This window comes from Enhydra lutris, unplaced genomic scaffold (genome assembly GCF_002288905.1).
Source record: "Enhydra lutris kenyoni isolate GAN:26980312 unplaced genomic scaffold, ASM228890v2 scaffoldscaffold17, whole genome shotgun sequence".
Classification (NCBI taxonomy): domain Eukaryota; kingdom Metazoa; phylum Chordata; class Mammalia; order Carnivora; family Mustelidae; genus Enhydra; species Enhydra lutris.
This window is the reverse complement of record NW_019154101.1, coordinates 49,633,089-49,658,849: the sequence shown is the minus strand read 5'-3', so window position 1 is coordinate 49,658,849 and position 25,761 is coordinate 49,633,089. Positions and strand designations below refer to the sequence as shown.

General features: G+C 36.7%; 1 protein-coding gene across 1 annotated transcript in view; it reads left to right on the top strand.

The window, feature by feature from the left end:
- Window positions 1–25,761, top strand: part of LOC111147573 (malic enzyme 1) — a 181,688-nt gene that overhangs the window by 21,100 nt on the left and 134,827 nt on the right. The window contains exons 2-3 of the mRNA XM_022503681.1: window positions 2,854–2,987; window positions 7,671–7,820. Of these exons, the coding sequence (XP_022359389.1) occupies window positions 2,854–2,987; window positions 7,671–7,820 (284 nt within the window). The remainder of the gene's footprint in view (window positions 1–2,853; window positions 2,988–7,670; window positions 7,821–25,761) is intronic.

The window sequence follows — 25,761 nt, the reverse complement described above, 5'->3', positions numbered from 1 at the left end:
TCTGAGGTAAAAATTCTTTGAAACAGATATTTGTCACATCAGCTTTTAATGAGGAAAATGTATTAAGCTAGTGTTTCACTGTATTAAGCTAGTGTTTAATAAGGAGAATGTATTAAGCTACTGTGTATGATCTCTGCAAAATATATATGAATATATCTCTGTTAGTATGAAAAAATGAAAGAGCCAGGATTATTAAATATTTCAAGATTCTACTTACTGTTCCTCTGAATAATTTCTGGGGAGCTGCTGGTTGGTAGGAATCACATTGATGTGTCATTATTAAACACTGGTTTAAGGGAAGTCATAATGTATTTGGCATATTTGTATGCCAAATGTATTTTTAAGTTTTCAGGGATTTTAAGATTTTAAAATTTTAAGTTTGCTTACTCACTGACTTACTTTTTTTTTTTTTTTTAATTCATAGAGTAGTAATAGGACCCAATAACTTGGCCTAGTTCCCCAGATTTTTAATTCCAAGTTTTTTTTTTTTTTTTTTTTGTTTTTGGTGGTTATTATTATTTAAGAGTTGAACTGACACTTTATTATGCCATAGACTATTTGGCTAACAGTGTGAGGTGTTTGTAGTTACTAACTATCCAAGGATAGCAAAAGATAGCTAGTCATTTACACGGCAAAAGATACAGGAGAATGATAGGTCAGACCAACAATGGGAAATTTATGTAAAAAGAAGGACTAATATACCAATAAATGATTAAGTGCCAGTATTAAGTGAATGCAGGAGCATATGTTAGTGCTTTTGATAATAAGCCTTACTCTCAGAATATTGATAATTTTGATTATTACTTTGCAGGCAGATTTTTAAGGCATAATATTTAGGAGTTTACTACTTTTTACATATGTTCATGTATTGTTGAGATTTTTTACTGGGAACTGGACACCACCTGTGTTGAAACATTTGGAGACCTTCTGAGAAGTCAAGATTGTAAGCAGTTTCTTGTCCTGGAGGTTCTCGAGCCCCTGGTCCCAACTCACCCTTGTTGGAATTTAGAAAGCTCCACCAGGGGTCACCCAGGGGACAAATCTATTTGACTTTCTTCAGGCTGCCCCCGACCCAGGAGTTGAATCAAACATAAAGCTTTCCGCCAGTGACATGAATTAATGGGCCTAAACATATAAAAAATTAGAAGAAACAGTGGTTTGTCTGTTGATCTTCTTCACCTACCTTCTGAGGCTGGTTGTGTCATCTACCTCCAGGATGAGCCAAATTGTCTTTCTCCCAGAGTAATACTCAGGAGTCACTCTTCTGCCATTGCAGGAAGCTTTCAGGGGCAGAGGAGATGGGTGCAATCACCCATCAGTTAGCACCCAGTGCGAACTTAGTGAACACGTTGTACCATCCTGGTTGTCTAAGAAGCATCAGGCACGTTTACAGTGAGTGGACACAACCATTATCATGTTGGCACACTATTGCCAGACCCAGGGGAACAGTCGTCAGTCTACTCAGAGACACCCCCGGCTTTGGTAGCTGCAGGGGGAGTCCTCTCCAGGGGAACTGTTCATCCGGTTCTCCCAGATTAATGACTACTGAGGTTTTTCTGCTATTACTTCCCTTCACATTATGTTCCAGCAAATCTCTTTGGTCCATTCTGGATTTTTGATTCCACCCATCAGTTATATTTCATTGCTTGGTTTCAAGCCTCAGGTTTTATAAAACAGTCAGTGTTCTTGTAAACAAATAACATAGAATAATAACAGGGTTCTAATGGGCATATTGGGTAAGTCTGGAAAGGCTTTAGAGAAGAGGGAGCATTTGAGGTTAGACTTCAAAGGCAGAAAAGCAAGGAAAACATTTTTGTCCATGGTGTCATGAAAGAGTAAAAGACTGCTGTGTTCAGGCAACGGTGAAAAATTTTGTGTAGCTGAGAGTATAATAAGAATAATAGAAGATGGGGCGCCTGGGTGGCCCAGTCAGTTAAGCATCTGCTGTCGGCTCAGGTCATGATCTGAGGTCCTGGGATCTAGCCCCGCATTGGGCTCCCTGCTCAGCGGGGAGCCTGCTTCTCCCTCTTCCTCTGCCACTCCTGTGCTTGTGCCCTTATGTGTGTGCACTCTCTCATGCGTGCGCCCTCTCTCACTCTCAGATAAATAAATAGAATCTTAAACAAAAAAGCATCAACTTGAAAAAAAAAAGAATAGTAGGAGATAATTTGAGAGACAAGTGTTGGAACAGGTGCCTCAATCATATGTAAGGCATTTTAAAATCTGTTTTATAGGGGAAGGCACAGCAGGTTATAGGTGACCTACTCATGTTCATAATTTTAAAATCTCTTATATTTCCAACTCATTTATGTATTGGATAACATTATTAATATTTATATCTTTCATTTGCGTATCTTTACATCATTTTCTGCATTACCTAATTTCAAAACTGACAATATGAATGACACAGATCTGAAAATATTGTATTCTAATATTGAAAGATGAGAAACTGGGGCACCTGGGTGGCTCAGTGGGTTGAGCCGCTGCCTTCGGCTCAGGTCATGATCTCAGGGTCCTGGGATCGAGTCCCGCATCAGGAGCTCTGCTCAGCAGGGAGCCTGCTTCCCTCTCTCTCTCTCTCTCTGCCTGCCTCTCTGCCTAGTTGTGATCTGTCCCTGTCAAATAAATAAATAAAATCTTTAAAAAAAAAAAAAAGAAAGATGAGAAACTGAGGTATTGAGAGATGACATGATCTCACAATTGAATGGCCAATGTTTAGATAATACCATGTATTTTTAATTCTGATTTTTAATTTTTAATTCCATGTATTTGTTGGACTTTATGTGTAGGTATATGTATATAGGTTTTGGTTTTTATTCCCTTCAAATTATTGTGTTTTTCTTTTCTCCATAGGACTTGGCTTTTACCCTGGAAGAGAGACAGCAGTTGAATATTCATGGATTGTTGCCACCTTGCTTCATCAGTCAGGACATCCAGGTTCTTAGAGTAATTAAAAATTTTGAGCGTCTGACCTCTGACTTTGACAGGTAACACATTCCTGAAGATGATTTTTATATTTCTTTTAGGCAGTTGTCTAGTTTATTTTTCTAATTGGATGAGAAAGTTAAAATATTTAGTGATTTGGAGAGAGTAGTTAAGTTTGAGAATTTACCTATAAATACTATGTTTTTTTTTAAGTATTTTTTTTTTTAAAGACTTTATTTATTTGAGAGGGAGCATGAGAGAGTGTAAGAGAGAGAGCTAGCATGAGTGGGGTTGGGGGAAAGGGAGAAGCAAGCTCCCAGCTGAGCAGAGAGCCCAATGCAGGGCTCGATCCTGGGACCCTGGGATCATGACTTGAGCCAGAGGCAGATGCTCAACCGTCTGAGCCACCCAGGCAACCCCTTTTTAAGGATTTTATTTATTTGAGAGAGAGAGAATGAGAGACAGATCACAAGCAGGGGGGAATAACAGAGGGAGAGGACGAACCGGACTCCCCGCTGAGCAGGGAGCCCAATGTGGAACTCAATCCCAGGACCTCAGGATCATGACCTTAGCCAGAGGCAGACACTTAACCAACTGAGCCACCCAGGCACCCCAAAAGTACAATGATGTTTTAATAAAAATTTACCCTTGGTAAGAACATTCGAATAATAGAAAATTTTCGTTTCTAAATATATCCTCAAAGAGACTACTTTTCCCTTGTGATCAGATGGTTGCTGTGAAGGTGAGTTATCAGGAAATGCCCTTTCACACAGAATAAAACAGGACATAGCAGCTTTCAGTCAAGACTTTAAGTTCATCAGAGATAAAAGCTCACTTTTCCCACTTCCAAGCTTGGTTCTAACACTACTGCAGATTTGGGTCACTTACTTTTATTTATTTATTTATTTTTTTAAATTTTTTATTTTTTTTAAAGATTTTATTTATTTATTTGACAGAGATCACAAGTAGGCGGAGAGGCAGGCAGAGAGAGAGAGGCGGAATCGGGCTCTCTGCTCAGCGGGGAGCCTGATGTGGGGCTCGATCCCAGGACCCTGGGATCATGACCTGAGCCGAAGGCAGAGGCTTTAACCCACTGAGCCACCCAGGCGCCCCAGGGTCACTTACTTTTAGAACTCAGTTTCTGTGTCTGCACAAAGATGAAGGTAATACTGTTCCATACCTTGAACTGGGTAGTCTTCAGTTGAAATTCTGGTTGTGTTTCATGTGGGGCCTTAAGCAAACCACCTATTGCAACCATTGCCATGACTGGTGTCTACTGTGCCCTGTACTTATGGCTTGGCCCTTTTCTATTAAGGCACTGAAACTCTCTAAACCTGAGGTTTTTTATTGGTGGATTTAAAGAAATAATAGTTATTTCAAAATATTATTGCAAAGTTTGGAAGAGGTAACAAACCCATGCCTAGTAAGTATTTGTATTAGGGTTCTCCAGAGAAAAAGACCAAAATATACACATATCCTGCTGGTTCTATGTAAAGAGACTGAGTGACTGACTGACTGATTATTTATTTACTTACTTATTTTTAAGGAATTGGCTCACATGATTATGGAGCTTAGGTAAGTCCTAAATCTGTAGGTGGAGTGGCAGGCTGGAAACCAAGGGATGAGTTGCAGTTCCAGTCCAAAGGGAGTCCAGTCCAAAGGCATTCCTTTTTGCTGGGGGTTGAAGATTAATAATAAAAATGGAGTGGATGGGGTGCCTGGGTAGCTCACTCAGTTGAACAGCCGACTCTTGGTTTCAGCTCAGGTCATGATCTCAGGGTCGTGGGATCGAGCGCCGCATGGGGTTCCTTGCTCAGCTGGCTGTTTGCTTGAGGATTCTTTCCTTCTGCCCTTCCTCCTGCTTGTGTTGTCTCTTCTTCTCTCTGTCTCTCTCTCTCTAAGATAAATAAATCTTTAAATAATACTAATACTAATGATGATGATGATGATGATGATGAAGTAGCAGTCCAGCTTGCCTTTGGTAGTCAGGATCAGTCACCCCATCTAGCACAGTAACTCTTTTCTTTGCTTGTTGATTCAGAGGCGTATGGTGGCCAAAGTGGCTAACAGCAGTATTAACCTCCAGTTCAGTGGAGTCATTGTCTCCTGGTAGAAACATTCCTCCCTTTGGAACTAAGACTTCTAGGCCATTAGAGCGTAAGTTCATGGAGACAGGGAGCAGAAATTTTGCCAGTGGGTCATGGGGGTCATCGGGAGTGGTGCCACTCTGATTTCCATCTCTTAGTTCTGGCTGTAGGAGAAACAGCACCATATAGCAGACACGGATTCTCTGCATATACAGCATCCTGGAGAACCTTGCCCCAGCTCTGTAGGTTGCCACCTACCTGGTGCTATTACTGAGTCTTCAGAGGGCCATTCTGCTCTTCTGTCAAGCCAGCTGCTTCAGGATGGTGGGAAACATGGTGAATTCCATGAATATGGGCCCACTGAGTTCTTTGGTTAAAAGCCGTATTGTGTGGAATACCATAATGGTGTTTAAGGCATTCTGTAAATCCTTGGACTGTAGTTTTGGCAGAAGTATTGTTTGCAGGGGAAGCAGATCTGTAACCAGAGTAAGTATCTATTCCAGTAAGAACTAACACCACCCCTTCCATGAGGGAAGTAGTCTACCTGCCACCAGGTAGATTGCTGATCACCCCTCATGGTGCCGTATCAGGTGTTCAGCACTGGCTGGTCTGTTCTTGCAGATGGAGTGTTCAGGAGTATCAATAGCGAGGTTGGCTTTGGTGAGTGGAAGTCCATGTTGCTGAGCCCATGGATAACCTCCACCCCTGCCATGGCTACCTTTCATTAGTGAAGACAGAGGCAGCTGGGGAAAGAGGCTGACCTGTTTGCCTAATGTATATGTTTACTGCTTCTTAAATTCCTTTATACTCCTTTTCATTTGTTCCATAAGTCTATCCTTCAGACTCTGGTGTTTTCACTTTATATTCTTTTCCTGGGCCGTTTACCTCTACCTCCTAAGTGCTGGTCACATTCATGTTTTACCACAGACTATTCCTCAAATATTTATTGAGCATCAACTGACTAACTGTCAGGTGCTCTTTAAGATATTGGGATTATAGACCATGGTCTCTGCCTTCATGGAATTTAGGTAAATTATTTTAAAAAATTATTAAATACTAAGTAGTAAAACAGTAAGTTAATATGCTAAAAATTGACAGGTGCTGATGAAAAAAAAAAGTAGGATAAGAAGGGCTGAGGGTTGGGATGATGATGCTGAGGGTTGGGATGGTGATGCTGAGGGTTGGGATGGTCAGTTTGTGTTGTTATATTGTTATATCAATCAGGAGAAGACTTCATTGAGAAAATGATTCATGAGCAAATCATCAAAGGCAGTGAGGTAATTAACCATGAGGAAATCTGAGGAACAGTGTTCTGCAGCTAGTGTGTTCAGGGGTCAGCAGAGAGCTGTGTCTGGAGCAGAATGAGGCAGGGGAGAATGGTAGGTTGGGAGGGGAAGTGGGGAAGACAGATTATGAATGGCTTTGAAGGCCACTAAGGGACTTTGTTGTTATTCTGGGTGAAATGGAAACTATTCAAGGTTTTGAACAGAAGATCAACATGATCTGACCTATATTTCAAGAAGACTGTCTGCAATGTTAAGAATAGAATGTAGGCTGGAAGAATATTTAGGAGACTATCACATTAATCCAGGTAAGAGGTTAGACCCAGGATGGTAGCAATGAAGGTGTTTAAACTTTGGATATATGTTAAAGGTAAAGCCAACCTACTTTCCTTATATATTAGATATGGGCGTTAGAGAGCTTTCAGAAAAGAGGAGGAAGCAACCAAGAAACAGGAAAGGAATGACCAATGAGACAGAGGGAAAATCAAGAAAAATATGATGGCCCAGAAGACAAGCAAAAAGGGGGTATTGAGCTCCAAGGAAGGGCATCTGTGTCATTGTTTTGACAGGTAAAATAAGATGAGGTCTGAGAATTGATTATTGATTTAGAAATGATGATTTCCACATTACTAAATCAGTTTTAACATGCCTGAAAGTCATCATCTTCCCAAATGTTTAAGGGTTTGGTACAACCCATCTGTTTGCCAAACATTAGAATCCTTGTATCTCTGACTCTCCATTCTGTGCATTTTCAACTATTCCAGGGAATGGAAATCAACTTAAAAAGGCTAGTAAGATTAAGTACAATTCTGCAAGACTATTTTAAGTTGTAGTGAGCAGTTTGGGTTTTATTCTATGAATTATCAAAGGTTACAGGTAACATGATAAGGTTGATGTTTAGAAAGAGAACTCTGGGTTAGAAATGCCTCTAGAAAGAAAAAGCCCTTTTGATACAAACAATAAGAACTTGCCTACTTTAGTAATTTTTAGGGTTGGTACTAAATTCCTTATTTTCTACTTGTCATTTCCCTTGGTTATTCAGTATTACAAGTTACAGGATGAAGTCTATTTACTTAGTTAAGTTAATGTTTAAATTATATCCCTAATGGTATTTTCAATTTAAAATAGGGATAAAGTCTTTCCAGGTATTACATAAAACTGTGTTGTTTTAGCAATGATTTTAAAGTTTGAATGACAGTTGCTCAGGTTTATGGTTCTTCATTCTTTGAGGTGTTTAAGAATATTTCTAAAGTCTTTTTTGATCAGTTGTTTTCTATGTGACGTAAAAAATACTTTGTTGAAAAATGTTTATATTTCTAAGCATCTGTTTCATGACTTTTGGGAATATAGATCTCATTATGTCCAATTTCCACAGGTATCTACTTTTAATGGATCTTCAGGACAGAAATGAAAAGCTCTTTTATAGTGTGCTAATGTCTGACATTGAGAAATTCATGCCTATTGTTTATACCCCCACTGTGGGTCTGGCTTGCCAGCAATATAGTCTAGCATTTCGGAAGCCAAGGTATGTAAACTTTCATGTTAAATACCCTTGTGAATTTATTTTTTTGTAAAGTTTTTGCAATAATTTTAAAAAATTGTTGAATGGAATTTAAGTTTGGAAAAACCTAAGTCAAATTTCATTTCAAAGAAGTTCAGATATAAATATATATAAATACTAAAAAAATAATATTTTCTTTCTAGATTTAAGATCATGGAAAAGTATTACAAACCAATTTAGGTTTCCTTTTATAGACAATAACTGAATTTGTTTTTTGTTTGGAAAGAAAGTAATTGATCATAATTAAGCTTGTCTTAGAGTTGTTAATACTATTATGTGTACATTTTAAAAGTTAAAGCAAGGATTCCAAACCTTTCTGAAAAATGAATGTATTTTCTAAATTAAGAGTTGGCATTAAAGTAACTCTTTTGTTGATTTTCCTTTAGCAAAATAGTAATAGCCTTTAAGGATGTGTTTTTAAAAAAACGGGACGTGTAAAATACAGAATACAGTTTTTCTAAATCCATAGCTTTACTTTGTTAATTACATTACTTTAAATACTTTTGAAACAGGGAACAGTTGAAGTAAATATTAATACTTTTCACAGCAACAATAACCAAAGTTCAAGTTGAATATATTTATGTTACTTGTGCTTCTAACTTTAAAGATAAAAAAAGAAATGTTTATAAGTTTATACTGCAAATATAAAAGCCTATTAAAAGTACTGCCATTGAAAAGAGTATTTCAAAGTTAATATCTGAAAGTTAGATTGAATATGTGGATTTCCCATAGATATATTGATGTAGTGGTAATATTTAGCACATTTGTGCCACATTACTGTCTGTATAAACAAAAGAATTAGCCACATCATCCCTTGTATAAAGAAAGTAATTAGATAAATAGCTGTAGATAGTCTCTTAAATTACATTCATAGCACATATCTAGATTGCATTTATAAAACAGTTTTATTAACAGTGAATACATATTTTATTCATAGAGCAAGAGTGAGAATTTAGCTGGTAATTATATTGTGAAGATAATTTTGGGGGGGCAAAGAAGTGTATTTATTTGTTAATCAGATAAATAATACATATTCATTATTGAAAAAATTAGAAAATACGAATATACAGAAAGGAGAAATGTTTTAAAAATACCTAATGTCATCATACAAGAAAAACCTGTAAATGCAAATACATACTCTTTCCATATATAAGTGATCATACTATATATACTCTTTCTTGCCTGTCTTCTCTGAGTGATGTCATGAACATCTCTCCATGTCTATAAAGTATATTTCTACATAAAGAATCTTAGTAAAAGCATGAGCATGCAAGACTTGGCTGTTAAAAAATGTAATTTAAGCATTTTTTTGAAATTATAACTTTTTGTGAGATCCTGAGAAATGCTAACAACTGTAAGAGATGTACACAAGTATAACTCAAAGTATTTGGGTTGAAGTTGACATAAAAGTCTCAATGGAAATAATTATTTTTCAGCATTTACTATGTACTAGATGATTTTTTAAGGGCTTAGGATGTATTGGTATACATGTAAAATCTAAGAGCATAAGAGATAGGGAAATAAAAAATAAGTGAATTGTCTAGAATGTTCGAAGATAGTAAATGTTAAAAAGAAAAACTAGAGCAGGAAAGGGGGATTTGGAGAGCCAGTTACTTTGTGGGGGGCAGTTGCAATTTTAAATAAAGTTTACAGTATAGGGCCTCATTGGAAATGATACTGCAAGAGGGAGGGGGTGGTCATGTAGATACAAAAGGAACTGTGTGCCAGGCAGGAGGACTAGTCAGTGCCAAGGCTGTAAGGGAGAACATGCCTGGGGACAAGGAGCAGCACAAAGGACGTGTGCTGGCAGTGTGAGAGAGGGGAGAGAAGTAGAGGAGGTCATTGATGGAAAATAGATGAGAGGGTACAGAACCTGGAGTTTCTTGTAGGCTAAAGAACACTAGTTCTTACTATTCGTTAAATGGATAGAAGAATCAGATAGCTTGGTTAGCAGGCTAGTGCAGTAAACCCAGTGAGAGAGGATGGCGTCTCAGATTAGGGCAGCATTGGAATTAGGGGTTATGGAATTATTCTGGATAGATAAAATCACGAGGATTTCCTGTTGGATTGGAGGCTTCCTGGAGCTGGGATTACAAGTATGGGGTCTGGAGTAGATCGCCTGTTTTCTTTTTCCTTTTTTTATGATTTTATTTATTTATTTGAGAGCAAGAGAGTCAGGAGAGAGCGTAAGAGGGGAGAGGGTCAGAGAGAGAAGCAGACTTCCTGCTGAGCAGGAAGCCTGATGTAGGACTCAATCCCAGGACTCTAAAATCATGACCTGAGCTGAAGGCAGTCGCTCAACCAGCTGAGGCACTCAGGCACCCAGATTGCCTGTTTTCATTGTACTTGGTTTTGCTACTTGTTTTAGTCTTTAATAAATTATTGACCCTTTGTATGCTCCAGTTTCCTCTGTAACATGGGGATTAAACTACAGCCCACCATCCTTTATCTACATTTTAAAATTTTAATTTTGAAAGCCAAAATATTAAAAAATTCTCACTTGGAATAACACCTGATTTGTCTGAACCCATTCAGTGGCAAGTGGAACTGAATTTAGATATGGGTATTTATAGTATTTAACTGACTTAGTGTCATCTGTTTTTCTTTAGAACTGTTAATGTATTTGATTACATGGGGATTTCCCAAAAATAAAATTAATTGATACATAAAGGGAAAGGGAAGAGGTAGCATAACATTTATAGCAGAAGATTCACAATGTTGAATGTAGGTGGAGATATTCATCTTATTGGTTCAGCTTTTTCACAGTATTTGAAATTTAGGTAAAGGAATGCCTTACTGACAGAAAAAGTAAAGTTCTTAAAACTATTTCTATATGATCTCTTTATGGCAGTTTTTTGTCATGTTGATTTTTTTTTTTTAAGATTTTATTTATTTATTTGAGAGAGAGAGACAGTGAGAGAGAGCATGAGAGGGGAGAAGGTCAGAGGGAGAAGCAGAGTCCCCGTGGAGCTGAGCCCGATGTGGGACTCAATCCCGGGACTCCAGGATCATGACCCGAGCTGAAGGCAGTCGCCCAACCAACTGAGCTACCCAGGCGGCCCTGTCTTGTTGATTTTTAATGTGTATATCTTGCTAAACTTCTGATGATTTTGAAGTTTTTTAATGGATTAATTCTCTTGGCTTCTCCCATAACTGTAAAAAAAGGAACCTATTTGAAAATACATCATGTGGCATATATATTTATACATTGTATTTAATTGGAAAGGAAATTGTGATTGTGTTTGAATAATGATGGATATTTCAGACCTTAGTTAGCAAGTAGACTATTTTTTAAAGCCGAAATCGAAAAATGTCTATTAAATATTTCCTGCTGCAACAGCAAGTATTCTAAGACATTCAGAAAATGAACAGGAGAATTATACTTCTTGTTATATTTACTTTGTGTATTTGGTGGTAGCAATTAGAATATAATAAGTGAAAGTTAGGGGATAATAGTCCAAGTACTGAGCTTAATACCATTGCAAAGAGGTAGAACTTTTGATCTCAGAATTTTAAATATTATCTTTGTGATACTGATGCAGACTGCTTGGGTCTGAGGACCCAGAGGGAGGTTTCCACAGGACCAGCCAAGAGGGGCCTTAATTTCATGCAGGATAAAAATCAAACTGGAGTCAAGAGAAGGTGAGAGCAGAGTTTTTTGCAGGTATAGAGAGAATGTAGATACTGACAGAGCTTCTGGGGGACTGAGAAAGGAAGGAAGAGTGAGTCTTGTCTTTGCCTGGAGCCTGGAATTTTTATTGAGGTTGGTGGTTGGTATCCATGTCTTCTTGATAATCTGGGAACAAAGAATAGGATTTAGGTATTCTCCTTAAATCATCTGTGCCCTGCAGCAAAGGGTCTTGTGGAGTCAGTGGTCTTAGAAAATGTTCATGATGACCCTGCCCAGTAGTAACTTCTTCGATGTTATCTATTGTGCTCGAAGAGTCCAAAGAAATCATTAAATAGTTGACCTTTACGAGCAGGACATCTATTCTGTGTTCTATATGGCGTGTGTAAGGGCTGAGGTGCAGGTATCAGCAAGAGTGGAAGCAGGAAAAAGAGTGAATAAAGCAATTTTTCATGGGGTTCTTTTAGTTTCTCTGTCACAATATGATATTTTTCTGTGGCTGGATGTTTATTTTTCATTTTGAATATGGCATTAAAGTCTGTCTAGGTATCCAAAAATAAATTCTTATATGGATAGCTCTTCCAGCATTTTTTTTCCCTAAGGTATGATGCTGGAGTATCCATTTATTGGTCTTGGGTGGAATTTCTTTTTTCTTTGCCATAGATACTTTGTGTGGGTTTTTCAAGATGTTGTGGATAATGACTTTTAAGAATGTCCAGTTTGTTTGGATTATCTTGTTCCCCTATACTCATAACATTTTAATTCTTGCAGAATTTCCAGTATTTGATAGTGCAATATGCTTATGTCAGCACACCTAATTGTGGCTAATTTGTAGGTAGAGGCGTGATTTTTGGAACTAGAGATGATTCTTTTTGTATTTTTGCAGAATGCTGAGCTTACTGTGTTACTTAAATTACTCGTATTCTGTAAAACTTATTTTAAGGGAAAATTTTGTGTAAATTGATAGTGCAGATATATATAAAGGGCAACTAAAGCTGATTTATGTAATTTCTTTGGAAATATTTCTACCTGTTATATTTTACACTACACTTTCCAAGAAACATTTCTCTCTCTCTCATAAGCTCTGATTAGGTACCTATCATTTTACCATGCTTTTGGCAATTAGTCATGTTGCTATTTTTGGTATTTTTAATGCTCTATCAAAGTACTCTTGGTCTGTTTTTATTTTTCTTATTTATTTTTTATTGAGGTATAATTGGCATATAACATTTTAGTTTCAGGTGCACAATAAAATGATTCAGTCTTTGTGTATTGTGAAATAATGATCACAATAAGTCTAGTTCATATCCATCACCACACCTGGTTACAAGAAATTTTTTTTGTTTTGATGAGAACTTTTAAGATTTACTCTCTTAGCAACTTTTGAATGTACATTTTTATTATATGCAGCATTATTTATTATATGCAGTATTATTACCTATAGTCACTGTGCTGTACATTATATCCCCATGACTTACTAATTTTATAACTGAAAATTTGTACCTTTTGAACCTCTTCACCAATTTCACCTACCTCACACCCCCCATGTTTGGCAATCACAATCTACTCTGTGAGCTCAGTTTTTTGTTTTTTGTTTTCTCCTCTTGGTCTCTCTTATTGGCATTTTACTCTTTATTTAGTCCCAACTAGAGTATAAGCATCTAGAGAAAAGGGATCATACTTTAAAATTATTCCTGTATTTCCCATGCTTTTAAGCTTAGTGCCTGGTTAGTGCTGAATCAATATATTGATTATCTGCTGCCTCATAGAAAGAGTAACAGTAGTACCCTAGTCATCCACTCACGTAAAAAACAAAACAAAACATAAAGTACTGGTATGTTCATTATTTCTTCTACTATTTAAGCATATTATTCTGAAAGGTAAATTTTCATAAATAATTGATCTGAAAGAAATTGGACTCACACTAAGGAATCAGGCTATGAGGAAGTAAAATTTCGATTACACACAGAAAATACAACTTTAAACTCATATTATGCTCCTTTTAACTATTCATCTTTATCAAGTAGATCACTAATATGACTTTGGCAAAAAGAATGAGCAGTTTGATGACAGTTTTTTTTAAAAGGCATTTCCAGAGTTTGATCTGATTAGTACCATTAATTGGTTTGCCAGAAGTTAGGGTGAAAAAAGCATTTAGTGCTAAAATTAATCAAAGAAAAGTTGAATTACCTGAAATTAAACAGGATTCTTTACTATAAGATTTCTTAGAATAATACCTATCTTGCAAGTTTTTGGAGGGGGACAATAGATTTAATATAGGTAATATACCTTGCATAATTCTTGACACAAAGTAGGTGTTCCCAAGTAGTAGCTGGTATTATTATAACTCCCAGGTTTCTTGGTGACCAAATGGATGATGGTATCATTCACCCAGTTTCAGAATAATGGAATATGTTTGTAAGGGAGATAGAAAATTCTTTTCAGGATGTGTTGAGGGTTGTTTTTTTTTTTAATTTTTTAAATTAAATTAAATTTATTTATTTGAAAGAGAGAGAGAGAGAACATTAGCAGGGGGGAGGGGTAGAAGGAGAGGGATAAACAGACTCCCCTCCCCACTGAGCATGGAGCCCCATGGAGGGCTCAACTTTGATTGCAGGACCTGAGATAATAATCCGAGCCAAAGGCAGATGCTTAACCGACTCAGCCACCCAGGAACCCCAGGACATGTTAAGTTTTAAATGTCTGTGTGACTTCCAAGTTGGGGAGTCTGGTAGGCAATTAAATGTATGGACCTGGAACTTAGTAGATAATATATGTAAAGCTCCTTATATTTAAAATCACACATTACAAAAGCTACATAAATGATACCTGTTTTGATTTTGACAATGACTAAATTTAGCAACAAAACTAATGGTCAGTCAATAAGATGTTCTATATTTTGTTCTTTTTTTTTCCAGAAAAATTTTAGAGAAATGAATAAAAGGAAATGAGATGAACCAAAACAAAATACTAGAATAGTTTTTCTACACTTAGAGTTTGTTTGCATACATATTTCCTTCAGAATTCCAGAAAGGTCTTAGAGTGTTTGTGATTTAAATTGTAAGGACTAAAGCTTTTATTACCCCAAGTGCAATTTTGTATGAGGATGAATACCTTGTGATATAGAAATAGTCATAACCATACCATGATTAGACTGTGATTAGAAATGGAGATTGTTGGGGCACCTGGCTCACTCTGTAGAGCATCTAACTCTGGATCTCAGAGTTGTGAGTTCGAGCCTCATGTTGGGTGTAGAGATTACTTGCAAAATAAATAAATAAAGGGCGCCTGGGTGGCTCAGTTGGTTAAACCTCCAACTCTTGATCTTCAGGGTCATTAGTTCAAGCCCCATGCTGGGTTCCACACTGGGCCTGGAGCATAATAAACAAGCAAACAAACAAGCAAGCAACTGATTGGAAAAAAAGAAATGGTGATTATTTACTCTATGGAAACAGTTTCTGAATTTGTGCCAAAAGTTCAGCAAATTTTGTAGTCTTACAGGGTGAGAGTGTTGCTTTTGTCATTTAATCTGTGAAAGAGCAGTAAGAAAAGCTGCTTAAAGGGAGTCAATAGAAAAAGAAATCTTCTCAAGGCTAAACACCACTTTAACCCAGTAGTATTCTAATGATATAATGCAGATTTTAAAGATAATAACTATTATTGAACAGTTTAGAATGAACACTTTCATGATGTTTTTTAATTTTCTCATATTAAATCTACCTGATTTTAAACATAATCTATTTTTATAATGTGCTATACAGGTATATGATGGGAATTTCACTCTGCTAAGCTGTAAGTACTTCAGTACCTCAGTATTTATAAATAGAATTTAAGTTGCTTAGGGAAAAGAAACATGGGTTCACAGACAATTCTAATAGCTGTGAAGGAACTGTTGAACTCTTGAAGTAAGGCTGTGGCACCTTTCAGTAGTTTAATGCTGTCTAGTTGTTACTGGACTGTTGTATTGTAAACAGTCAAGTGATCTAGCTTCCAGAGGTTAATAGCTCTCCTGCTCTCCTCCATTACCTCACTCTTCAGGCCATGGGGGTTTCTGGGAAGGAGTGAGAGCAGGTCCTACCCCTCTGAGTCGTCCTGGATAGGACAGCTGCCCAGATGGACCAGGACTGTTCTCGATGGATTTGGCTTTCTTCAGTCAAACCACTTTGGACCAATTAGAAATATTTAGGAGACTTTTGAGAACCAGGGAATGAATATTTTTGGCTTTAAGCCCTGGTTTAGTTTGTAACATCTATTTTTTACTGTATTGGAATTTTCTATATCTCTAGAAACTCAAATAGTTGATGTTTAAGGGAATAGCTAATTTTTTTTTTAAAGATTTTATTTGTTTATTTGACAGAGAGAGATCACAAGTAGGCAGAGAGGCAGGCAGAGAGAGAGAGAGGGAAGCAGGCTCCCTGATGAGCAGAGAGCCTGATGCGGGACTCGATCCCAGGACCTTGAGATCATGACCTGAGCTGAAGGCAGAGGCTTAACCCACTGAGCCACCCAGGCGCCCGGGAATAGCTAATTTTTAATGCTTCTAGAAAAGCAATCATTTTAATATTTTATGTTAATAAACTTTTCACCATTTACCTACAGCAATAAGCCTTTGATCTTGATTTATACTTACTTCAGAATATTATATATTATGTTAATTGATTTCATTTCCCTTGAAATAGGCTCAATATTTGCATCTACTCAACTGTAAATTATGAGAAAAAGTACTATGTGTTGGAATTTTTTTTTCCCCCAAAGATATGAAACAAGTGAGGTGCAGAATGTCTGGACTAGTTCAAGACTCTTGTTACTTCAGCTGATTTCTTGGAGATAATTATTTGCAAAAAGTTGTTTTTTATTTATTATGGAGATGTAGATCTTATGATTTCTTAAAACTAGTAATTCAAGTTAACTTCTTTTTTTTCTGAGCACACTAAATGCTTCTATTTAGGAAAATGTCTATGTGACTTGTGCTGAGTGGAGTGAGGAAGAATATCCTATATCTGAGTCCTGGAAATACAGTGTGTGCCCAGAAGTAGTTTCAAATTCCAAACTTTCTTCTTTCCTAAGTATTGCCATAATTAGGAAGAATTTGGAGAATGGGAAGAATGTAGGCATGATTCAAACATTAATTCTTCATATCATGATCTAAAGATTATCTGAGCATATGCATAGACATAAATCTCCTTAGCAAGGCAGTGAAACTTATCTTTTACTGTAAACCTTTAAAAGTGTAAAGTAACAGTTCATCAAGTCTCTGTATTCATGCAGAGACTTTAAGTGTGGAAAACTTGAATGGAAATATAAGTTTAGGATCCAAAAATAACTCTGCTACAATCTGTGTGGTATATCCAGGTGTTTTGATTTAAATTTCCACACAGCATACAGAGAATTAAGAAAAATTGCCAAGTTTTATCTCCAGTAGTGTTTATGAAAACATTATGAATTTTTAAGAGGGGTTATAAATCCCCATCTTTATTACTAAGAATAAAGATTTCTTTTCTTTTCTTTTTTTTTTTTCCAGATGAAGGCAGTAGTTCTTTATATCACATACCCAGATCACATCTGGAATGTCGTGTTTAGTTTGGATGCCATACTTTTCAGGGTCGTTGGCAAACAGAAAAGAGTGACCAAAGCAGTGATAGTTGTTGAAAACGTGCTATATGTGAAAGGGTTGGAGGAAATAGAAGTAGTTCGGCTAAAAGAGAAGACTTGAAAGGAATATAGCTAAGTCCTCAATTATTTGATAGATTTACATGTGGGAAAAAAAAGTATATACTTGCATGGTTTAGCCTTCAAGTGTAGAGCTAAAATCAGATGGACATTATTACAGGGGGTACAGATTTAATTTCAATATAGAGGAAGATTTTCTAATAACTAAACTAAATAACTAAACTATATGACATTGGAATAGACTTCCTTACCCTCCCTCTTTGGAAATATTCACATGGCTTGGATAATCTCCTGGTCATTTACATTATAAATGAGATTCTTGCATTGAGTGTGATTGTAAACTGGTTGAATTCTAAGGTCACTTTTAACAAGAAAATTCAGTGAATGTTTAAAAGAGCAGCTTACAGATGAAGAATTCCAGGTATTCAGGAATATCTCACTCCTCATTTCAAATAACCCTGTTTTCTAATTCAAAAAGATTTTAGTGATAATTTTAATCACAATTTTAGGAATTATTTAAAATAATATATTTTCAAATAAAAAATATTTTAAACAAATTTAAAGTGATTTGATGACACAGCTCACCAAAATTCCTACTCCCTCCCCCAAACACACAAACTACATGTCAGTTTACACAGCTGTATCCTGGCTACAGTGTTTTGGTTTCAACATTTCTCCAGTTTTAATGGAGTAAAAAAGTTTAATGTTGACATTTTCTTACTTAATTACATCCTTCTGATCTAATCTTTTCTGTAATTTTTTTCAGACTATTTGTTTTTCTGTATATTCTTTTAAATTCTCAAATATATATATATATTCTAGTTTAGCTACTAGAGACATTATTAGTAAAAATTTTCTTTAAGGCTCTCTTTCTACCTCCCCTACTGGTTCCTTCTGCCCAACTCAGTAGTTGAAGGGAAATTGCCCGGTTAGAATTTGCTTGTATTACTCTTTCCAAAATTTCCTATTTGCCTTTAAGGTATGCTTCTGAAATATGAAGATTTGTTTTCATCAGTTTTCTTGACAAAATAATCTATAATTATCATCTAAGAATTCTTTTATATACCTTTAAAAAGGTTGGCTATTGTATGCCTAGGTAATTTTATAGTATAAAATAGAAGTGTTTAGGGGCACCTGGGTGGTACAGTTGGTTAAGCAACAACTCTTGGTTTTGGCTCAGGTCATGATCTCAGGGTCTTGAGATCCACCCCACATCCAGCTCCGTGCTCCGTGTGGAGTCTGCTTGAGATTCTCTCTTCCTCTTCCACTGCCCCTCCCACTCACACTCTCTCTCTGTCTCACTCTCAAATAACTAAATAAATCTTTAAAAAAATGTATATAACTATTAAAAGGCATAATTGAAATAATCAATTTTAGCTCCAAATATATATTTTACATCCACAGTAATAAAATTTATAAAATATTTGATAGAATTCCGAATTATTTAATTACATATGAAATTATTGAATTCTACATTTTTCTAAGCAAAGAAATTTCTCATTTACCAGTATAAGTCCTAGTCTTAATATGATTGACTCATGGCTGAATAAATGACATTCATAGTAATTTGGAGGCTATCATATTTTGTAAAAATAGTGTTACCTTGTGAAGTAAAACATTTTCACTGTGAAATGAGGTAATTTATTTTAAAAGCTGAAAATGTTGTAAGTATATTATTTCTCTCCTGGGAGAAGTTAATTTTTATTGACAATTTGCCAAATAAATGCCATCTGTCTGTTGAATTCAGTGTTACCTTAGGATTCTTTCCAGTATTTTCTACCATGGAAAATACTTTGGATTTTAACTATCAGAACAACATCTATTAATTTCTACTTAATTCGTATGCTCATATTAATTTTAAAATGAATAAATGAATAATAGCTTGCCTAAAGTTATTTTTATGTACATTTTCATTTCATGTTTCTTTGGAAACAGTGGTTAAGTTGTGGTATACAGAAGTGAAATCATTAACATTTGGTAATTGTTGATTTTTTTCAATCCACTCATTTTGTAATTGAAACAATCATTCCAAGGAAACTCAGTGATCACCCGGTTGTAAGTACCAGAGCTGGGACTTGAATTTATGTTTTCTACGGTTTAGACCTCTGTATTAGAGCTCCCCAGAGGAAGGGGATCAGGAGTGTGTGTGTGTGTGTGTGTGTGTGTGTGTGTGTGTGTGTAGAGATTTATTTAGTTTAAGGAATTGGCTCACACAATTGTGGGGGCTGGCAAATCCAAAATCTGCAGTGTGGCTGATAGGCTGGAGACCCAGGAAAGAGGTGATGCTATAGTCAGACCCAAAAGTAGTCTGCTGGAAGAATTCCCTCTCTCTTTGGAGGAGTGAGTCTTTTCTGATAAAGCCTTCAACTGATTGGATGAGGCCTAGCTACATTATGGAGGGTAATCTGCTTAACTCAAAGTCTACTGATTTAAATGTTAATCTCACTTGAAAATTACTTTCATGCACACACACACACACACACACAATTACCTTCACAGAAACATCTAGAGTAGTGTTTGACCAAATTTCTGGATACCATGCTTAGCCAAACTGACATAGAAAATTAACTATCACATCCTCCCAGACCAGTGTTGGATCTTTTTTTTTTTTAATCTCAGATTATATTTTTCTACCTGGAATCTGAGCTGTTCAGGGAAGCTGCACTCTTATATAGTTTCTTAGACTTTTCCTCATTGACTAATATGTGTTGTGACTTTCAAATCTAAAATTATATATTATGTTTGTTAATTAAGATTATTCTCCCAAATACTGTAGCATTTACCTGCAAAGAATTTCATATCTTGCATTCTATAAGAGTTTAATCCGAATAGTTCATATGAATATTGTTGAAATTTGGTTTTCTTTAAATGGTTTCTAGCAATAATTGAATTAATGACAGTAATTTAAGATTTAAACCTAGTTTTAGAAATTGCCAAACATTGTTGATCACTCAGTTCTTCCAAAAGAAGTTCTTGCTATGTTTTCTTCCCCAACTCTGCCCCCTTTCCAAAATCTTTTTGCTGATTCTCTGTGCTCATTACTTCTTTTCTCCTTCCTTTCTTGGATAGAAATGTAGTAAGTGTGCACTGCATGCCAGACACTTGACTAATAGGGAGTACAGATAAATAAAAGACATATTTCCTGCCTTTGAAATTCACAGGTAATACTCAAGTGAACAAAGAACCACATGCACACAGCTTGTATTATGAAGGATCTGAACAGAAGGTGGTGATAAAGAGTATCGAGGGCATTTCCTTTCATGGTGTATTGAGGGACGTGTTTGAAGAGACACTATGTAAGCTGACTCCTGAAGGGTAAGGAGTTGGCTTGTGAAAACCAGGGGGAGAAAAAAAGCATTTGAGGCTGAGGAAGAAGCATGTTCAAAAGGTCTGAAAGTGAAGAGGATAGTTGGAGGTGTGGTTCGAATAAGGCAGGAGTCCCTTGCAGGGCCTCGTGGGGCCTGGTAGCATTCCATCATTATTCTTCATCGACTTGGGAAGCCATTGAAATATTTGCAGACAAGAATGTTAGCATTCTGTTAAAGTTTTAAAAGATTATCCTGGCTGCCATGTGGATAAATGATTAGAAATGAGGGGCTAGAATAGAAATAGGAAGACCAATAAGACTGTTGTGATATTGGCTCTCCTTCCATCAGTCGTCATTGCTCTGAGTGGACTTGATCCTCTCAGGATATGGAGCAAGGAAATCTAGCAAGTCCCTTAGTCCTGCAGTGATGGCTGTAAGCAGGTGAGGTGATGTGGGTATATAACACATAGCGTATTTCAGTGACCCTAAAATCATTAGCAGGAGGTAAGATCTGCTGGACATGAGAATTTCCCAAGCATGTAGGCCCAGTACAGTTTATTTTATTTACTACCCAAGTCAGTACTCTTACGATCTTGTCCTTGGTCCACTGCACAAATCCATCCTGAGCCGACTCTTTCTTTCCCTCAAGGAAGAATAACTAGACAATGTTTATGTGCCATGAAATACTATTCATTTCATTTCTGCAAACCTATTTTTAAAATTAAAATATTATTACTGTTGGGTGGAGTTCTATAACTGCCTGCATGGCTCAGTCTTAGCTGGCCCTTCTACTCCACAGAGTTTAACTCCAGCTGTGTTCTTGGCTCATCTCACTCTTGTGGTTGTAAGAATGTAAACACTCTGCCGCTTTATCCTCCTTATCATATATTCTTTCCCATGTCCCATGTGAATTCATTGGCTTAACATTTTATTTCCATGATCTAACCCTAATACATTTCCCCTCTTTCACATATTTCCTTCTTCATCTGTACAGCTAAGTACAGTGATCCATCCCACCCACTAAAATCTCCACGCTAACGCTTTCTTCTTGGTCCTGTTTCTCCTTAGCTTAACATTGCGGTCCCTGGTTTGTTAACCCTGTAAGTTGCAACACCACGCACTCAGTCACTAAACCACACACCTCATAGATGGTCGGGAGTTTCTCCCCTTCATTTTGCTGTTTGAGCCTTGCCAGCTTTACCTCTTTACCTCTTTACCAAATCGCTCTTGTCCATTCAGTCCTCCTGCTACTCCTTTCAATCAGGCCCTTCTCATTTCAAAAGAGAGCGAGTTTTCAAAAGGGATGTCTAATGGTGTCACTTTCCTAACTAAACTCATTGAATGAGTCCCCATTTTCACCACCATAAAATCCAAGCTCCTTAGCATGGCTTTCAAGGGTTTTTGTAATCTGGCTCCTTTGCCTACCTCTCTGTCTTCGTTGTTTCCCTTTCCTGCTCTTCACACTCTGACCCCCACCTCAAGTTAAGTATCACCCAAGCCCCTGGGTGGCTGCTTTCACACTTTCACACTGATATATAGTAACTGACTCTTTTCTGTTTGTCTCTCTTTTGACCATTTCTTTTTTCTTAAGGATAGCAACTGTACCCTTTACCTCATCCCAGAACCTACCAGAGCTTAGCACAGTCTTTGTTGAGTGCATAAATGGGCAGGAGAGGAATATACATGTCCAGCCTATAGTGTGGTTTGGACCCGAAGAGGCTTGGTGCTGATCCCTTTCTTGCTTCTTATTAACTGTGTGATCTTGGGTCTGTAACATAAACTCCCTAATCTGTAGTTTCCTTGTTTGTAAAATGAATATTGTGATTATATTTAAATAAGGTGACCTTTTTAAAACCTATTTTGACAGGAAGTGTATGGCAGAAATTAAAAACTGATTTATCTGAAGTTCAGATGTATCTATAGTTCTCAAGTATCTTATAAGGCAAAATTTTATTTTTCTAAGTATTGCAACTTAGTTTAACACTGACTATAATAGCTATAACTGGAATATAGCTAGTTCCGCTATAGAGTGTGTTTAGATAACTGTAAGAATAAAAAAGTATGGGGGTGCCTGGGTGGTTCAGTGGGTTAGGCCTCTGCCTTCAGCTCAGGTCATGATCCTAGGGTCCTGGGATCGAGCCCCGCATCGGGCTCTCTGCTCAGTGGGGAGCCTGCTTCCTTCTCTCTCTCTGCCTGCCTCTTTGCCTAGTTGTGACCTGCCTGTGAAATGAATAAACTCTTTAAAAAAAAAAAAAAAGAATAGAAAAGTATGGGTATCATGTGAATCATCAACCCAAATTATTTTTAGGGTTAGAAGATTTCAAACAATATGCAAATATAAGTTATGTATTATCAATATAATTAATGAAGATATTTCTAAGATACTGGTAAGTAAAGACATAAAAAAATGACCAAGAACATGTTTTTGAGTATTCATAGAACACAAAGGAAGTGTGTATGTTATTCATCCTAATGGTCAGTATACTACATTAGGTATGCCCAAGGAAATACGAGTATTTCCGAAAATAGATGGAAACTGTTAAGTCTGAGCAATAATTGAAAGTATATAAAGTTTCTCAAGGAAGCCCTCACCCAGAAAAATATCTGTTTAACATTGGGAGTTCTATTTTTTTTAACTCAAGGTGAGCTCACTAATTTTTCCAGTAAGGTACATAAGACAGTGATGTCATGTACTTCTTTTTGCAAAGATCATTTCTCTACCAAATTTAGCTTCTAATTTAATATTTTGCTGTTATAAGACATTCCTAATGTGACTGTTAAAGTCTTGGATGTGGCAATGTGATTTCTTTTTCTTTTATTTCTCATGTAGCAAACAGAGCATAAAGTTCACTAAATAATGTGAAATGTTGTGCTAATAAAATTCATTTTATTAGTAACATAAGTAAGGAAGTAATTTGAACACTGTGTGTATATTAAAGTATGTAGCTCACTAACATGAGCAATACCAAGGAGTATTTATATAGAACAGCTTTCTTTTATTCGGAATGAGATACATTCCCCTAAAAATAAAAAGTACAAAACAATCTCAGAGGATAATCTTTTTCACTCCCTACCCAGAGAAAACCACCAATGACTATGGTAGGAAGAATTCCTTGCGGTTGGAAAACAGATGCATAAGTTGCTGGAAGTCTCATTTATGTATTAAGCTATTTAAAAGAATTTAAAGGGCGCCTGGGTGGCTCAGTGGATTAAGCCGCTGCCTTCGGCTCAGGTCATGATCTCAGGGTCCTGGGATCGAGTCCCGCATCGGGCTCTCTGCTCAGCAGGGAGCCTGCTTCCCTCTCTCTCTCTCTCTCTGCCTGCCTCTCCGTCTACTTGTGATCTCTCTCTCTGTCAAATAAATAAATAAAATCTTAAAAAAGAAATAAAAATAAAAAAAATAAAAGAATTAAAAAAAAAAGATTTTATTTATTTATTTGAGAGAGAGACAGAGATAGCGACAGAGAACTTGAATGGTGAGGAGAGGGAGAAGCAGGCTTGGTGCTCAGCAGGAAGCCCAACATGGGGCTCCAACTCAGGACCCTGGGATCATGACCTGAGCCAAAGGTAGATGCTTAACCAACAGAGCCATCCAGGCGTTCCCCCTGAAAGAAACTTTTTATATGAAGGATTTCCCTTGTCCAAGTATCTGCTAACTGCCACCTGGAATTTGTATCAAACCTTCCCTCTACTCGTATGCCCCCAATCAGTAGATAAGTAATTACTGGGTAGAGAATATACCTCCTGGTTTGATATTTTAACAATACAGCAAACTATTTTCAATGAAGCGTATTTTTGATTTATTCAACCCGATTTTCAGGCATTCTAAACTTAACATTTTATTCTGTTTTTATTAGGATCCATATGAAAAAGAAATTCCAAATGGAGAAGAGTCTTGTATATCTTTTTAGCAATACTTTTGATGGAAACAATGTCTAATATATTGTTCAATGTCCTTTATATAAAGACCATTTGATAAATTCCTCTCAAAATTGAAGAAATGCTTCTTTCCTCTTTCCAGATGCCATGGTATATGTCCTTTAATTAGACTTGAGAACTAACTCCCTTTTCACCCTTGGGCTTTGGCTATATTTTGCACTCAATTACAGTAGGTTTTTTTAGATCATTTTCTTTTTCCTGTCTCCCCTCCCCCTCATTATATTCTTTTTAATGAGTATGTCTTGCAAACCCAGGTTTTAGACAGTCATTAGCCCCCAAGTTCCTTCCAGGCTAAGAGAAAAGCCTATGTCCTCTATTAAAAAAATTTTTTATAAAGGCATCTTATTAGGATTTCACATCTCTCTCCTCCCAGGTGGGTGGTTTCCTGCAGCTCACAGTAAACAGACTACAGCTTGCCAGTCTTCTGTGCTGTTGTACAAGGAGTTCATGGTTTTCCTGAATCTATAATTTGTATTGGTTACTGCCTCAAACCTTTATTAATTTAGTGAAAACCTTGATCAATTTGTTGTTTCTGTTTTCTGTTAGTTTAAAATGAAAAACAAAAGACCAGAAATGAAAACCATCATTCTAGCCTTTGTTTTAATGTGTTCTAAGCATCAGTCCCTTTGTTTTTCAAGCTATGAATGTGTGACATAGTTAATTAGCAAGGTCTTGAGAGAGAGCCCGATGGCTGAGATCCCAAAGGCTTCCTACAATTTTCTTTCAAATAATTCTTCATCAACCTGTTGCCTCTCTGTTTTAAAGTAATTTGTTATGTATTTGGGAGCTTAAAAGATTAAATTATTTTGAGTTACCAATAAACTGCCAAATATTAGTATAAATTTAAAATTTCCAGTAACAATAACTGTGGATTATTTCACCAATGCCAAAGAATTTTCTTTCCTTTTCTGAAGAGGCATGCTTGATAGGAACTTAGCTTTTTTCCTGATACTTCAGGTCATATTATAAATGGGCCAGTGTATAAACTACACCATTGGGAGAATTCTGCAGCTATTCACAATGTATGGGAAAGGCAAATCTTTAGTAAGAACAATCTAGAAATAGTAAAAAATGACTTTCAAAATGTATATGTTTCATCTTAAAAACAGTAAAAACTCTTATTTCTTGGATTCTAAATCATTGCTAATCCCTATCGAAGTACGTTTTCTTGGTTTGCCACTCAACTGATTTAAGAATTTTGCTCAATTCTGGGGTGCCTGGGTGGCTCAGTGGGTTAAGCCACTGCCTTCGGCTCGGGTCATGATCTCAGAGTCCTGGGATCGAGCCCCGCATCGGGCTCTCTGCTCTCTAGGGGAGCCTGCTTCCTCCTCTCTCTCTGCCTGCCTCTCTGCCTGCTTGTG